The sequence below is a fragment of the Marmota flaviventris genome, chromosome 10, assembly GCF_047511675.1.
Source record: "Marmota flaviventris isolate mMarFla1 chromosome 10, mMarFla1.hap1, whole genome shotgun sequence".
NCBI classification, from domain to species: Eukaryota; Metazoa; Chordata; class Mammalia; order Rodentia; family Sciuridae; genus Marmota; species Marmota flaviventris.
In genome coordinates, this window is record NC_092507.1 from 42384961 (window position 1) to 42401331 (window position 16371).

General features: G+C 48.8%; 1 protein-coding gene across 3 annotated transcripts in view; it reads right to left on the reverse strand.

Annotated features, from left to right (window-relative positions):
* Nucleotides 1–13811: 13811 nt before the first annotated feature.
* Glis1 (GLIS family zinc finger 1) overlaps nt 13812–16371 on the reverse strand; it is a 195086-nt gene continuing 192526 nt past the window's right edge. For all 3 annotated transcript variants that reach the window (XM_071617853.1, XM_027945025.2, XM_071617852.1), the window contains one exon: nt 13812–14304. In XM_071617853.1, the coding sequence (XP_071473954.1) occupies nt 14147–14304 (158 nt within the window). In that variant the 3' untranslated portion in view covers nt 13812–14146. The remainder of the gene's footprint in view (nt 14305–16371) is intronic.

Below are 16371 nucleotides of genomic sequence, written 5' to 3' on the forward strand. Positions count from 1 at the left end.
TTTAGAACATTGTCATCACCCCCAAAAGGAACTCCACACCCATTAGCAGTTCCTCCTTTGTCCCCTCAAGCTTCCATTCCTGGGCACCACTAAGCTACTTCCTGTCTCTGTTGATTTGTCTGCTCTGAGGTTTCATATAAACTTTGGAATCATACAGTGTGTGGTCTTTTGGGCCTGGCTTTTTTCACTTAGCATAATGTTTTCAAGATTGACCCATGTGGTGGCTTGTGTTAGTACTTCATTTATTTTTATTGCTGACTAGTATTCCAACGTGTGGATGTACCACATTTTAAAATCTGTTGATCAGCTGGTGAACATTTGGGTTATTTCCACCTTGGGGCTATTACAAATAATGCTGCTATGAACATTTGTGTATAAGAGTTTGTGTGAACATGCATTTTAATTTCTCTGGGATTTTTATCCCACTTAAAGAGTAAATGCCAGATCATATGGTAGCTCTTTAATTAACTTTTTAAGAATCCTTTAGCTGTTTTTCACAGCACTGCATGAGAGTTCTGCTTTCTCCACATCCTCAACTTCTAATTACCTGACTTTTGTTGATAATCATCCTAATGGGTGGCTTTCTACTGGTATCCCAATGGGATTTTTTTCTTTTTTACTACTGGGGATTGGACTCAGGACCTTGAGCATCTTAGCTAAGCTCTCTACCATTGAGCTGCATCCCCAGCCTTCCAGTGGATTTTTATTTATTTATATATGCCAGCAGAATGTATTACAATTCTTATTACACATATAGAGCACAATTTTTCACATCTCTGGTTGTATAAAAAGTATATTCACACCAATTCGTGTCTTCATGCATGTACTTTGGATAATAATGATCATCACATTCCACCATCATTAATAACCCTATGCCCCCTCCCTTTCCCTCCCACCTCTCTTCCCTATCTAGAGTTCGTCTATTCCTCCCATGTTCCCTGTCCCTATCCCACTATGAATCAGCCTCCTTGTATCATAAAAAAACATTCGGTATTTGGTTTTTTGGGATTGGCTAACTTCATTTAGCATTATCTTCTCTAACTCTATCCATTTATCTGCAAATGCCATGATTTTATTCTCTTTTGTTACTGAGTAATATTCTATTGTGTATATATGCCACATTTTAAAAATCTATTCATCTATTGAAGGGCATCTAGGTTGGTTCCACAGTTTAGCTATTGTGAATTGTGCTGCTATAAACATTGATGTGGCTGTGTCCTGTATTACGCTGTTTTTAAGTCCTTTGGGTATAGACCGAGGAGAGGGATAGCTGGTTCCATTCCAAATTTTCCAAGAAATTTCCTACTGCTTTCCATATTGGCTGCACCAATTTGCAGTCCCATGAATGCAGCAATGTGTGAGTCTACCTTTTCCCCCACATCCTCGCCAACACTTATTGTTGTTTGTATTCATAATAGCTGCCATTCTGACTGGAGGGACATGAAATCTTGTCTTTGAGTGGCTTTGATTTGCATTTTTCTAATTTCTAGTGATGATGAACATTTTTTCATATATTTGTTGATTGATTGTATATCATCTTCTAAGAAATGTCTGTTCAGGTCCTTGATACATTTATTGATTGGGTTATTTGTTTTCCTCCAGTGGAATTTTGATGTGCGTTTCCCTGATGGGAAATGATGTTAAGTGATTTTTTTTTTATGTGTTGAACAGCCATTTGAAAATCTTCTATGGGGTAGTGTCAATTCAGATGATTTGCCCATGTTTAAGTTGCAATATCTTTTATTATTGACTTGTTAGAGTTCTTAATATAGTCTAAGTAATATTATAAGTTAAATTCCCTTATCAGATATATAATTTACAAATGTTTTCTCCCATTCTTGGATTGCCACTTTCTTGATGGTGTTCTTTGAAGCACAAAAACTTTTAATTTTAGTGATGTCCAATTTATCTTTAGTGTTGTTGTTGGTGGTGCTCTTGGTGATATATTTAAGAAACCATTGCCTAATCCAAGGTCATATTTACTCATATTTTTTTCTGAGAGTTTTATAATGAGTTTTGTAATTTGAACTCTTTAATTTAGGTCTTTGGTCTAGTTTGAACTAAGTTTTGTATATAGCATCAGGTTGGGACCAACTTCATTCTTTTGCATGTGGATATCCACTTGTCCCAGTACTAGATGTAGAAAAGAATATTCTTTTCCTGTTTAAATGTCTTGGCACCCTTGTCAAAAATCAATTGACCATAAATGTGAACGTTTACTTTTGAAATTTCAATTTAATTCTATTGATGTGTCTATTCTTAATGCCAGCACCACACAATGTCTATTACTGTAACTTTATACTAAATTTTGAAATCATGAACTATCAATCCTCCAACTTTGTTTTTTCTTTTTCAAGATTGGGTTATGCTTGGTCTCTCGAATTTCTATCTGAATTTTATGAGCAGATTGGAAATTTCTGGAAAGACTCTAGCTGGGGGTTTGAGGTATTATGTTGAATCTGTAGATTAATTTGAGGAATATTTCTGTCTTAATAAGTCTTTGAACAATAAGCAGGGGATATCTTTCCAATACTTAGGTCTTTTTTTATTTCTTACAGCAATACTTTATGGCTTTCAGAGTACAAATTTTATACTTTTGTTAAATCTGTTACTATTTATTTAATTCCATTGTAAATGAAGTTTTAAAATTTTATTTTTGAATTATTCATTGCAAGTGTGTAGTAATACAATTAATTTTTGATGTTGTATCCTGCAACTTTGTTGAACTTATTTACTTCTTTATTTTAGCTTTAATAGGTGTGTGTGTGTGTGTGTGTGTGTGTGTGTGTGTAATAAAACATATTGTCTGCAAATATAATCTTCTTTTCCAATCTGGATGCCTTTGTTAAATTATCTTGCTTAATCATTCTGGCTAGTATCTTCAGTACAATGTTGCATAAAAATGTCAAGAGTAAAGATTCTTTTTTGTCCCTGATGTTAGGTGGGAGTATCCAGTCTTTCACTATGAGGTCTGATGTTAGCTGCAGGTCTTTATAGGTAGTCTTTATCAGATTAAGGATGTTCTCTTTTATTTTTAGTTTTTTTTTTTTTAGTATTCTTTTTAGTCATGAAAGAGTATTTAGATTTTGCCAAGTTATTTTTCTATTATCTATGGAGATGATTGTGTGTGTGTTTTCTTTATTGTATTGACATAGTATATTAATTGATTTTGGGATGTTAAACCAACTCTGGCTGGGCAAGGTGGCACACTCCTATAGACCCAGCTACACAGGAGGCTGAGACAGGAAGATTGCTTGACCCAGGAATTTGAGGCCAGCCTGGGAAATGTAGCAAGATACTGTTCCAAAAATTAAAACAAAAGAAAACCAACTCTGCATTCCTGGGATAAATACTATTTGGTTATAGCATATAATCCTTTTTATGTGTTACTTGATTCAGTTCGCTAGTATTTTGTTGATTTTTTTAAAGTTTATATTCATGAGGGTTATCAGTCTGTAGTGTTTTGGTAATATCTTTGTCTGGTTTGGGTGTCAGGTTAACAACAGTCTTATAGAATTAGCTGGAAAGTGTTCCATTCTCTTGTAGTTTTGGGAGAGTTTAGTTTTTTTAAGAGGTTTTTTTTTTTGTGTGTGTGTGTGTGTATGTGTGTGTAAATCTTCTGAGCATTGATAAAAATTTACCACTAGAACTATCTGCACCTGACTTTTCTTTGTGGGAAGGTTTTTTTTTTTTAATTATCAATTCAATATTTTTACTTGTTACAGGTCTATTCAGATTTTCTGTTTCTTTTGGAGTTACTTTCTTTCTAGAAACTTGCCTATTTTACACAAGTTATCTTTTGTAAAATAATTTATTAGCATGCAATTGTTCGTAGTATTTCTTTTTAGTCCTTTTTATTTTTATAAGTTCAATAATTATCTTCTCCTAATTTTAGTAATTTTGAGTCTTCTTTTTATGTTTGGGCCATCATGATAAAGTTTGTCAATTTTGCTGATATTTTTAAGAGACTAACTTTTGGTTTTGTTGTCTTTCTCTGTTGTTTTTCTACACTGTATTTCCTTAACTTCCCAACTTCCCCTTTGATCATTTTATTTATGTATATATGTATGCATTTATAGTTGATGCATAATAATTATATGGAATAGTGGGTTTAATTGTGGCATGTTCATACATACACATTCCACTCAATTCTTATTTATTTTCTTCTGTTTGCTTTTGATTTAGTTTGTCTTCTTGTTCCCATGTCTTAATGTGGAAAGTGAGGTTATTAATTTGAGATTTTCCTTCTTTTTTAATAGAGGCATTTACAGCTACACATTTTCCTCTAAGCAGTATTTTTAAGCAGTATCCCACATTCTTGGTACATACCCCTATTTATTTAAGTTTTATTCATCTTAAAATATTTTCTCACATTTCTTGTCAGACTGGCCTCAAATTCCTGGGCCAATTGATTTCTAATTTCACTCATTGTAGTCAGAGGACATACTTTGTATAATTTAATTCTTTTAAATGTATTGAGGTTTGGTTTATAGTCTATGCTGGAGAATGTTCTATGTACATTTCAGAATAATGTGTGTTCTTCTGTTGTTGAGTGTAGTATTTTATAGATGTTGTTAGTTCTAATGGTTTATAATGTTATTCAAGTCCTCTATTTCCTTGCTGATATCTGCCTAGTTGTTCTATCCATTGTTAAAGTACGTTATTGAAGTATCCAACTGTTGTGGTTTGGGTCTGCAACATTCCCCAAAGGCCTATGAGTGGAATGCTTGGTCCCCAGTGCAGCACTGTTTAGAGGTGGGAATCTTGTAAAGCAATTGGGTTTGGGGGGCTTTTACCACATGGGTGGATTATTCTATTGACAAGCTCATAGTTGATGACATTATTGGGATGTGGTGGAAACTTTAGAAGGTGGTGCCTAGTTGAAGGGAGACCACTGAGGATGTTCCCTGGAAGGGTATTTCTTGTTACCGATCCCCCTGATTCTCTCCCCTCTTCTCCTCACATGGCCCTTCTGCCATGATGTTCTGATTCACCTCAGGCCCAAAGAAATGGAGCCAGCTGACCTTGGACTGAAAACTGAAACTCTGAGCCAAAATAAATCTTTCCTCTTTGAAATTGTTTTTCTCAGGTATTTTGTCACATCAATGAAGAGCTAACAAACCTCTATTATTGTCGAAGTGTCTATTTCTCCCTTTAATTTCACCAGCTTTTGCTTCATATATTTTGGGGCTATGCTGTTAGAGGCATGTATGTTTACATTTGTTATATCTTATTGATGAATTGACCCTCTTGTCATTCTAAAATGTCCCTCATCTCTAAACAAAGCAAAACATATTTAAAGTCTATTGGGAATGGACTTTTAAAACATCTTTGTTAGAATAGCAACTCTTCCCATAGGTTCCTACTGAGTTCCAGGGAAGGAAAATAGGAGCCGTGTCTCAGTTTTGTCTCATGGTCATTTTTCCATCTTCCCCCTCCTCCAAGCAATGGTCCCAAACCTCAGTTTCCCCATAAAATGAGAGGTTTGGATTTATAGCTATCATTTTCTTTAGCCCTTAAAGAAAACCTTAGTTCTAACATTCTATAACTAGTATGAATAGTGTCATTTATTAAAATGTCTAGATCAAATTTGAAAAATAGAATAAACCACTCTTCACCTTTGGCAGGACATCCTTCTGGATTTTCTTTGAGACACAACTTTGTTTTTTAAAATATTGTTTCCACACCACGTTTATGGCTGCATTTCACTGCATGATGCATCCAGAACACTGAGGGAAGGTTCTCTCTGGGCCAGAGCTACACCAAGATGAAGGAGGCTGCCTTGGTAGCAGTGGGAGCTTCATGCATGGGAATGTGAGGGCACAGTACTTTGCCCGCACAAGGTGACAAAAGCTCTAAGGGGGGAGGGTTATGTGCCAGTCTCCTCCCTGGTCTGTCCAGGGCTGGGACCATGCTGAATCATCTTGTTCCCCTGTGCCCAGCTCAGAGAAGAGTTGGAGACAGTTTGATGAATTGATCAGCATGAGCTGAGCCCCAGAAAATGAGAAGCAGCTGGATCTAAAGTGTCTTTGGGCTGGGTCTTTTTGGAAAAGAGATTTTGACAGAGGTGCCCTGGCTCTGGTTCTGTGCTTAGTGAGCAAATCCCGCCTCCCGCCAGGCTTCTCCCTCCTTATCTGTAAAATGGAGGTTGAGCCCATTTCCCCTCCCAGATGACCTGAGCCAGACTCCAGGCCTTGATGACTGAAAGACCGTGGGGCCTTGGGACTTGGGAGTTGAGATTGTCTCCCAGGATGGGGCCTCACAGCTGCGTGGGTCACCAGCCAACCTGTCAGCACCCATGCCTGGTGGCATACTGAGTGCTCAGCTGCACGGAAGACTTGGTTGTCTGGTCCTCAGGGAACTTCTGATCATTAGAAGATGAGATGGCCCAAAGAGAAGGCCATGGAAAGACTGATCAGCTTGGAGGGGCTGGAGGAGTCCCAGAGCTCTGGCTGGGAGTCTGGAAACCTGTGCACCCAGCCTCTGCTACTGTCCACTTGCTGAGTGACCCGGGAAGCCTGTAACTCCTCTGTCTCTCCTTGCTCTGAGACTGTGGCCCTGTGAGCTGATCCGGAGGCTTCACTTGTTGTCGAGGAGACGTGTCAGGCAGTCACTGTGCTCTGGTGCCAGGGAAGGCCAGCCTAGAGGAAGCAGGATTCAGAGAGGAGTTGTTCTAGGAGGAAGAAGAGCGATTCCTGAAGACCAGGTCTGGCCTTCTGAGCCTAGATTTCCAATCTCTCTAGGTTGTTTGAAGAGTGAATTGGTTAACCTGTGTCAAGTGGTTAGCATGCAGAGGGACCCAAAAACTTCTTGTTGTGATGACCAAGTCCTGAAAGTTGGGGAGACCAAGACAGGCTCTTGGCTGATGCAGGGAGCGGGTAGCAGGATTGCAGAGGATGTCTTGACTTGGAGAGAGGGCTTTGCCTTCCAGCAGCCCAGGCCTGTCAACTGGCCCGTTCCTGTTCTGTCTGTGTCTGGCAAGAGCAGAGCTTGCCTCCTGATTTAGCCTACTTAGAGAGATGCTGAAAGTAATGCCCTGTGCCTGGGCAGGTATCCAATAGTCGTCAAGAGGGCGCCATGGAGGAAACTCTATTCCAAGAGCAAATAAAATACAGGGAGGGAAAACAGATCTGTATGCTATGGGAAGGGTGGTCACGTTGGGGGCACTTGTGGCGCTAAGTGCTGAGAGGTTTCCAGAAGCCCACCTTACCAGATAAGTGTGAGGATAATCCTCTGAGCAGCCTCAAACTCTAGAAAAAAAGTAGGCTATGATGAATTGATCACCTGCAAATCAACAGAAGGAGGCTGCCTCCCCTCCTGACTCCATCCTGGGCACTTGATCACCAAGTGCCACCACACCTAATTTCTCATGTCCCTCCAGTACAATCTGATCATGATTTTCCATTTGAAGACACTGAAGCCCAGAGAGAACATGCAACTTGTCTAAGGTTGCACAGCCAGATTTGAATCAAGGTCCCAGGCCTTGGGTAGACAGGCTGGGGCATGTTGACCAGTGAGGCCTCTGCCCAAGACAGCATGGGGTGATGTGAGTCTTCTTCTGGGAGTCCTGAGAGTAGATCCACCATTGAATTGCCAGGTTTCCCCCGGCAATCAGACCACCTCCTTGGCCTGTAACATGGTGTGGTTAGAGCCGTGGGGAGAGTTCCAGGTGTTTATGTGGAAATACTAATAGTTGCATTTCTTGAACACCCCCCATGTAGGAGGCCTTCACTCTATGGCCACGTTGACTCCACCCACCAAGGGAGGAGCCATTGTTCCATCTTAAAGAGCAGCACACCAGACTCTGGAACTGCCCAAGGCCCCAGTCCACACACGCCCGAACATGTTGGGGATTCTGGAATCTTGCTGTCAACACCCAGGGCCTCGCTGTCATTTGAGAACCACAAGCTTCCTGAGCCTCAGTTTCTCCACCAGTAAAAACAGAGCCGTGTGTGCCTGCTACATCCTGGGCCTCTCTGGGGCAAAGAACCACCTTGTAAACCAGGCTCCAGGGGGTTGGCTCCACATGGAGCCATGTCTTGCTTGCTGAGGGACAGTGTCCAGGCCCTGTGGAGACCGTGTTCCTGGCAGTTTGCCCTACCTGGGACTTAGTGACCTCACCCTGGGGCCGCCTCCACCTGGCACCCTTTGCTTCCTAGCAGGAGACCCCACCCTCCTCTCTGGGGCTCAGCTCAGCCCTGTCCCAGGTTGCCCACAGTCTGGTGGAGGAGGTGTGACTGACTGGGGACACTTCTGGCCTTGGGAAAGGGGAAGACCCCAGTGAAAATCCCAGGCATCCTGGGCACAGCACTTCACACAGGGCTCTTTATTCCCAGGAGCCAGGACATCTGGGAGTGTGGTTCCCACCTACAGATGAGGCCGGAGTGTGAGGAGGGAAGGCAGGTTGAGGAGGCCTTTCCTCCTGTGATGCTCCTGAGGGCGTGGCCAGGCCAGCAGGTGAGAAGGGTGCTCAGCCTCACTGCCTTCTCCTTCAGCACTTGATTTCCTTTCCTGTACATAATGACCACCCACCCTCCACCAGCCTGACTTTTGGAGCCTCAGTTTCCCCATCTGTGAAGCAGGGGTGTAGAGAGACGCGGGCCCTGCTATGGCCGGGTGCCTGAAGCCAGCGTGTTCCAGCCCGCAGCCCTGGGTCGGTACTGCCCTTTCCCTGCAGCCTGAGCAGGCTTGCTTTCCTGACGGGCAGGCTCCTTGCTGGGAAACGCGAGGCAGCAGAGAGCAAGGGCTCTAGCAGGGCCACCTCTTCCTTCTGTCCTGGGTTGCCGAAGTCTGTCAGCCCCAAACTGCCGAGAAAACATTGAGGTAGTAACCCCAGCCTCGGCCTCCTGCTTTCCCTGCAGTCACACAGTTAATCACTAGACATCCCTGTCCTATGTCCAGCCTTGGGAACAGTGCTGGGGTGGACACCCACTGCGGCCTGAGAAGATGTGAGAGAGCTGTTGTCACAGAGTCCCCAGTGGGCCATCGAGCCCTTGACTGAGTGACAGGACTGCTTTGTGGTTTTCTACCCACTCCCGCTTGCACACCCCCAGGGACAGAGAGCTTGCTTTCATCCCATGGCAGTTCATTTAATGTTAGAGGCTCTGCTTTTCATAAATCTAGGAATTGTTCACCCCCTGCCCCAAACTCAGCCCACTTGTGAGTCTCGTAGCACAGTCTCTCCCTTTCTCCAGGGGACCCTGCAGAACCTTGTGGTTGGGATCAAAGATCCGGGTCTCCTGTACCCCCAGGCTTAGCCAGCACCCTCAGGAAGAGACCTCCCCTTGCCCTGGCTCTTGTTCTGCTGTATTCTTATTTATCACTGACAAATCATCTTCAAAAAGCACTTATTAAACCCCAACTGTGTGTCAGGCCTTATGTTGGACACCTGGGAGGCAGGGCCACCAACATGGTCTCTGCTATGATAAGAGAGTCACATAGGAAAGATGAACCTGGGCTTCAGACTCTCCCCTAATAAAGCCTCGGCCTGGATGAGCCACACTGGGCTTCCGTAGTTGACCAAGCTGCCAGCTACGCAGGAAAATCCCAGCCTGGCCACGCCAGACTGCTTAAATCCTTTTCTGGAAAATTTCACGCACACACCAGAGTAGAGAATGCCACCAGAGGAGCCCCAGAGGCTCTCATGATGGGATCATCCTCCAGTGTCTGTATTTTTGACTCTAATGAAGCTCACTTTCATCCCCCCATGCCCTCAACCCTCCAAATCATGTGGAACCTGACTGCCCTAAAAATAGCGCCCCCCATCCAAGTCCATCACCATAACGGCTGTCCTGCAGGCCCAGGGCCCCTGGGAGTAAGTCGAGGCTTCAGTTCTTCAGCCGCGGGGCTGGCAAGTCCTTCCCAATTCGCTTCTATTTGTATTTTCCCCAGAGACCTGACCACTTAGAAACCTATAAATCCCTGGCAGGGCTGATGGCCCAGGCAAGTATATAAATCAGGACTTGTAAAAGCATAATGGGCCCCTCTGGATGGGCAAGAGGGGTACATTGCCAGAAATCCTCAGGCATCTCCCGGGGGCCCCAAGTCCTGGTCTGTCATGCAGACCAGCAGGGCAAGGTGGGCTGGGTGGAGATGTCACAGATTTCCAGCTCTGTTCGGATGAGTTACCTCTCTGAGCCTCAGTTCTTTCCTCTGCAAAATGGGTCACAACACACACCTTGCCAAATGGGTGACTCTACATTCTTTAGGAGCCAGAAAGTGCTGGCTGCCTCCAGAAGAACCCCAGAGGCTCTCATGATGGGCTTGTGCTGGCTGCATTAGTGTTTGGGGTGCACTAAGAGGATAGGTGGTTAGAGTGTGGGTGGGGCCCAGGGGCCTGGGCTCTTCACTGCAGGGCCCACCTGCTCTATAACTTTGACCAAGCCAATCTGTGCCTGTGTCCTCACTTAGAGGGGGAAACCGAGCTCACAGATATTTGTTGTGGCCCTACTGTGCGTGAGACTCTGAAGGCAGGTCGGTTGCCCTGTTTCTTTCTCTTGCTCGTGGATAGATTTGACAAGCAGGTACCCAGCAGCTGCTGTGACCAGGGGCTGCCCTGGGAGTCTGCAGTTGGCAGTGGAAAGGACAGGGTGGGCTGCCCTCCAGGGCCTGTGCTCTAGTGGCTGCTTCACCAGCTCAGTCCCTGTCCAGTGGAGCAGGCGTCCAAGGTACAAGCCTGCCTGTCCCCCTGACGAATCCTGCTTGACTTCCTCACACCCAGCTGGAGCTAGAGCTGTGGGCTTGGGGAGGGCCTGGGAGGTTTCCCAGAGGACTCTATTTTCCCATGTGTAACACAGGGGAGGGCACTGTGGGCCTCAGTGGCCTTCTCAGCCTGATGCTCCAAGAACATGGAAGGAGCCTGGTGAGGCCCTGGAGGGCAGGACCAGGTGTGGGGAATCCTTGTGCACAGCACAGAGGGCACCCTGGGCCTGGCCACAGGGTCAGAGAGAAGGTCCTCATGCCCAGCACTAACCCGAGACCCCTGGCAGGTGGAGTCTAGGTTGAATGAAGGGCCCATCCCAAAGGCCTTTCTTCCTGGGATTCTTCTTATGAGCCCCTCCTCCCCAGCCACCAGGGCTCCGAGTCCCTCAGACAGGCCACTGTGCTTCTCTGGGCCACAGATCAGAGGGATTGAGGAGAGAAGAAAGCTGTCCTGACCTTGAGGCACCTGGCAGGATGAAGAGGATTTTCACATGCACAGTTGCAGCTGGAGAAAGACCATGGAGGAGAGGAGAGAAACAGGAGGGGACGCAGGGCTGAGGCAGAACAAGGGTGGCACAGGGGAACTGGAGGATGAAGGGAACAAGAGCAGGAAGAGACGGGGACCCCTGAAGGAGGACATGGAGGCTGTGGGGGGCAATCTCGGTCTGGACTAGAGAGGGGCTGGATCTGCAGGTGTGGAGTGGCCAGGCTGGAAGAGCAGCATGGTCAGCTGGCAGGCCTGGGCACTGTCTCTGCGCCCTGGACTCTGGGTCCTCTGAGCAGAGTCACTCACCGCACTGGAGAGCCCACCAGGCCACGCCTGTCATCCATGTCCCAGGGGCTCTTCAGGCACAGTGAGAAACACCAACTCCCTCCATGTAAGCCTTCCCCAGCCCCGTGTAACAGTGACAGTTACACCCCCTGCCAATTAGGTGAGTGACTGCCATGCCCCTGGTGGTGGGCAAGGCTCCCATGGCCTGAAGCTAGGGACTGCGGCCCTGGCTCATTGTAATCGAGGGACAAAGAGCCCGGGTGGTGAAGGAAGCCCAGGTTCCAGGGCCCTACCCTGGCGTCACCTCAATGCAGAGGATGCACTGCTTGTGTCAGCGTGAGTGTGCCAACAGGCATGGGGACAGTCCCCAGGAGGGAATCACACTGACACTCAGCCGCCAGGCTGGCTGCGACCCCACGAGCCCTACTGTGTGCAGGGCTCGGGCCGGCTCGTCCGCCTCCTCTTTGTTTCTCTGCCTTTGTCTCCTTTCCTCCCTCTGTCCCCTCCGAAATTAAATGGGATCCAACTGCCAGCTCCCTGTGTGTTCCGCTTGGGGCTCAGCCCTTTCCATTATTAATAGAAATATGTCCTCATTGTACAGCTTAATTCTGCTTATCTGGAGTGGATTAAGTACTGACAATGACATGCAGCATTGATTCCTGAGCATCCCTGTGAAGGAAATTTTGCCGCGGCCTAATTAGTTCCATAAAACCTGTGGGGGATGGGACGAGGGGGTGAGGGATCCTGGGTGGGAGTTGGGAGCCCGATATGCTGTGTGAAGTTGGGTCAGCCCCCCGCCCTGCTGGGGGCTTGGACTGGGCCCAGGCAGGGAAGCCATGGCTGAGAGGGGAGGTGGGAGCCAGGGCAGGAGCCCAAGGCCTGACTCTGAGTCTCAGCTCTACTCCTGGCTGGCTATGTCCCATGGATGGGTGACTCAACTTCACCATCCCTCAGTCCTTTTATGTGTAAAATGGGGGCAAGTGTCAGTCATGGTCTGGCAAGTAACAGCTGGTGCTCAGACTGGGTCGTGAGGAGAGCTGGAGGAAGGGGCTGCCACCCAGGGGTGGGTGGCAGGGTGGCAAGAGAGACCACAGCACTTGGCTTCCTCACAGTGGGAGCAAGCCCATGCTAGAGGGACAGGGAGCACCACCCAGCCTGGAGAGGGGGCCAGGGGAGAGGCCACTTCACTGCAGCCAAGACCTTCAGTGGGACACGGCTGCCAGGCCTCCCTGTCTCCCACCCAGGCTCCAGGTTGGTCCTGGGGAAGCAGCTCGAGTGCAGCTCCCAGAAGGACCGGGCACCCAGCACAGAGGTCTGCTCAGTCCTCCTGGGAGGATGCCCAGAGTTGGTGTGACCAAGGTGTCCCCAGATGATGCAGGGGCTAGGCAGACAGCCCAGTCGGTCACTGCTTCACTGGGTGTCCTCTGTGAGCCTTGGCTCCCCCTATGAACAGGGGGCTGACGAGATCTTCCCACTGCCCTTTGCCTACGTAAGCCAGCTGTGCAGTACCCAAAGCAGGGTCCCCTGGCCTGGGGTTAGTCCTGCCTGCTGCTTCTCAGCTAGAGTGGCAAGAAGACCCTCCCCAGGCTGTTTCCAGGGGCAGGGAGAGAGCCTGGCACACAGACTATGTGACCTCCCTTGCTTTGTTTCTTCAATGGAGGTGAGGCAAGAATTTTCCTATTTTTTAACCAGGTGACCTTCAGGGTGACACGGTGAAATGTGGGTCACTGTTCAGGTCACCTGCACAGGCGTGGACAGTGGGTTTGCTCTCTGCTGGGTGCTGGAGAGAGCCTGGCAGGGCCAGGAGACAGAACCAGGCTAGCCTTGCAGCCTGAGGACTGGTCTCCTCTCTGGCCTTAGCCACCGAGGCTAGGCGTGGGCTCGCTGGGCAAAGGATGCTTTCTGTACCTTGCCGGTCTACAGGGAACTGCCCTTGTCCCTCACCTTCTGAGGCTGCTGGGCTCTCTCCTGGGGGGCTCTTCCTGCCCTCCATTCACAGAGGCAGGCAGCAAAACAGCCTGCTGTCCCACCAGCTGAGTGGCACTGCCAGCAGGGGGCTGGGTAGGACAGAGCTGGGGTCTCCATCTATCTTCCTGTGGGGCCGGGCTGGTCACTGAACCCCTCCTGGTCTGTTTGCTCACCTGTTTCTGGAAATAACCCTGCCTGGCAGTGTTGTCCTAGGATGATGTGATAGGCGACAGCTGACACGGGCTCCCACCCAGCTCCACAGCTGCCCAGGCCCGAGGTGGTTTGCACCCAGCTCTCTGTTCCACACTCCCTTCAGGTTCTCCTGGTCAGGACCTCTAAGCTGAATCACAGCACAGAATCAGGCCCCAAGTCTTGTTTCCAGTTTTTAATGTTTTTCTTGTAAAACCAAAAATATAAAACTGGCATGGGAATGGGAAATAAGTTCTGTACACTTTATATACACGAGGTCTGTGATTTCAAAACCGTAGGAGAAACAGGGAGACACAATCAAGGGACTGTTACAGGGCTATGACCCCTGGTGGGCACCTCTGAGCCCAGACAGCACCCCCATGGGGGGTGCTGGGTGGCTGCCGTAGCACCCAGCACCTGTGTGGGCACCTGGCTGCTCTGGCCTGGGGCAGGGAGGGTGGCAGACCACGGCAGGCGGAAGCAGCAGCATCTGCAGAATGGTGGGCGGGGCCTTCCTCAGGTGTCCGTGTAGATGGAAGGGATGTGACTCAGGCAGTGGTCGAAGGCCCCATTGGGGAAGAAGCCACAGTCCTCAGGGCCGCTGGGCACCACGTCTTCAGATGGCTGCAGTGGCAGTGCTGTGGGGCACGGGGCCTCGGCCAGGGCCTCATAGCCTGAGGGCAGGCAGCAGAGGGTTAGAGCTGGAGGCTGGCAGAGGCTGTGCCCTGTTGTGTGTCCAGCTCCAGCCCCACCAGCCTGCTCAGCAGCCCTCCTTGCAGGTCTCCCCGTGGAGTGCGGCCAGGTGGGGCAGCGGGCACCTGGGGAGGGGCTGGGGGGCGTCCTAGCCTCAAATTCCCAGGGAGCCCAGGCAGCTGGGGAGACAGGCCCAGGTGGCTTGGGGTGGCCCATCCCCCAGTGCTGTGCCATGGAGCACAAGTCGGGAGGGAGGACAGTTGGTGGTGTGAGGACCAATGGTCTAACCCCAGGGTGGTCCCCTCCTGGCAGGGCTTGGCTCACCTCTTCCCTTTAAGTTTCCTTCCTACCAGACTGAAGAAGCCCCCAAAATGGAACCACATTTATTGGGCTCTAAGTGCTGATTAAACATCATCTCACTTCACAGCAACCCCACGAGAGGGGATTTGCTGTTCCACTTTGTAGCTGAGGAGATGGGCTCAGAGTAGGTAAGACATTTGTCTAAAGTCACCTGCTAGTAAGTGGGGGAACTGGGACTCGAATCCAGGTCCATCTGGCTCCAGAGACACCTGGCCCTTCCACTGGTCATGCTGTCTTTGTGGGTGGGGTGTTTAGTGCTCAGAAGCCCTGGACTTGGAAGGGTCATCTTATGCAGTTCCTCCCTATGGGCCCTGTCTCAGAGCTGCCGTCACAAATTTGTGTGGCCTACAAGTGAACCTCAGTCTTCCCATCTCTAAATGGGCTCAGGCTGAACTATTCGGAGGCCATAAGGTCCCTCCAGCTTGTTCAGACTGAATCCATTTTTGTCCTGACAGAGTGGTCAGGCAGCTGGCAGTTAAGGCACTGAGCAGGGCCTGGGATGGGTGCTGGGAGGAGGGGAGGTCCAAAGACCCCCCCACCTGGCTGCTCCTGTTCCCCTCAGAGCTGCTGACTTCAGGCCTGCTTGATCATGCACCAATCCACATGCACACAAACACAGAACACGCAGCCCCCTGCAAACCACGTGCCACACAGGTCTGTACGTGGCGAGCATCCACCTGCAGGTCTACCTACGCTGTACTCAGACTCACAGGCACACGCATCCAAACCACCACAAACATGCTGATGCACACACATGTATACCCAAGCCTGTGGACACAGATGTGAGTCATGGGGTGGGTAACATGCATGCTGACTGGTGCATGACCATGGGCACAGCACAACCTGAGTACACATGACAGACAGGAAGGTGCATGTCCTGGGAGCTCCTTATGCCAAGAACCTCCCTTGAAAGCCCAACACACAGATGCACACCACACATGCCCACGAAAGCCCCACAACATGGGAAGACATCAGACGCAGGAGCAGCTGTGTCAGCACGCACAGGTTTACCCATGCACAGATGTGCCCACAGATGTGGCCGTGGTGCTTGTTTCTATGTCCTTGTCCCTCTACTCCTGGCTGTAGGCACTCAGGACTGCCCAATAGCCCTCTGAGGCAGGCTCTCAGCTTCCCCTGTGTCGGAGCCTCCAGCTAGATCTGCACCTAGGGGCTTCAGGGAGGTTCCACTCCACCTAGCTGAAGCTCCCACCCTGACCAGGCCTGTCTTGCTGCTCTGGGCCTGAGTCCACAGTGGTCCATCTGGAGCCCTCCCCTCTCACTGGCTTCTCCACACAAGCCAGGGATGGAGAGGTGGGCCCTCCCACTCCTGGATCCCGGGGCCCTGCAGGAGAGTCAGAAGCAGCCTGAGGACAAGTACAAGCCCAGGTTTCTATGCCTGTTAAATGGGAATCAGTGTTTGTCTCATTCCCAGCTCTATTTGCAGGGTCCACTGCTGTACCAAGCATACAGTAGGTACTCAATCAATATAAAGCATTGGTTAGGCCATGAGTGTAATACTTCTCTGTGTCTTCAGAAACCCGAGTCTAGACACACGTAAGCTGTGAGTTTCTGGAAGGAACACTGACCACTCCAGTCATGCAGTGCAAAGCCCAGTTCTGCAGGTCCTGGGTCTGACTACCTCCCTGTGGGGAGGCTCTGAGTCATAAGTGGGGATGACCTTGTTGCAC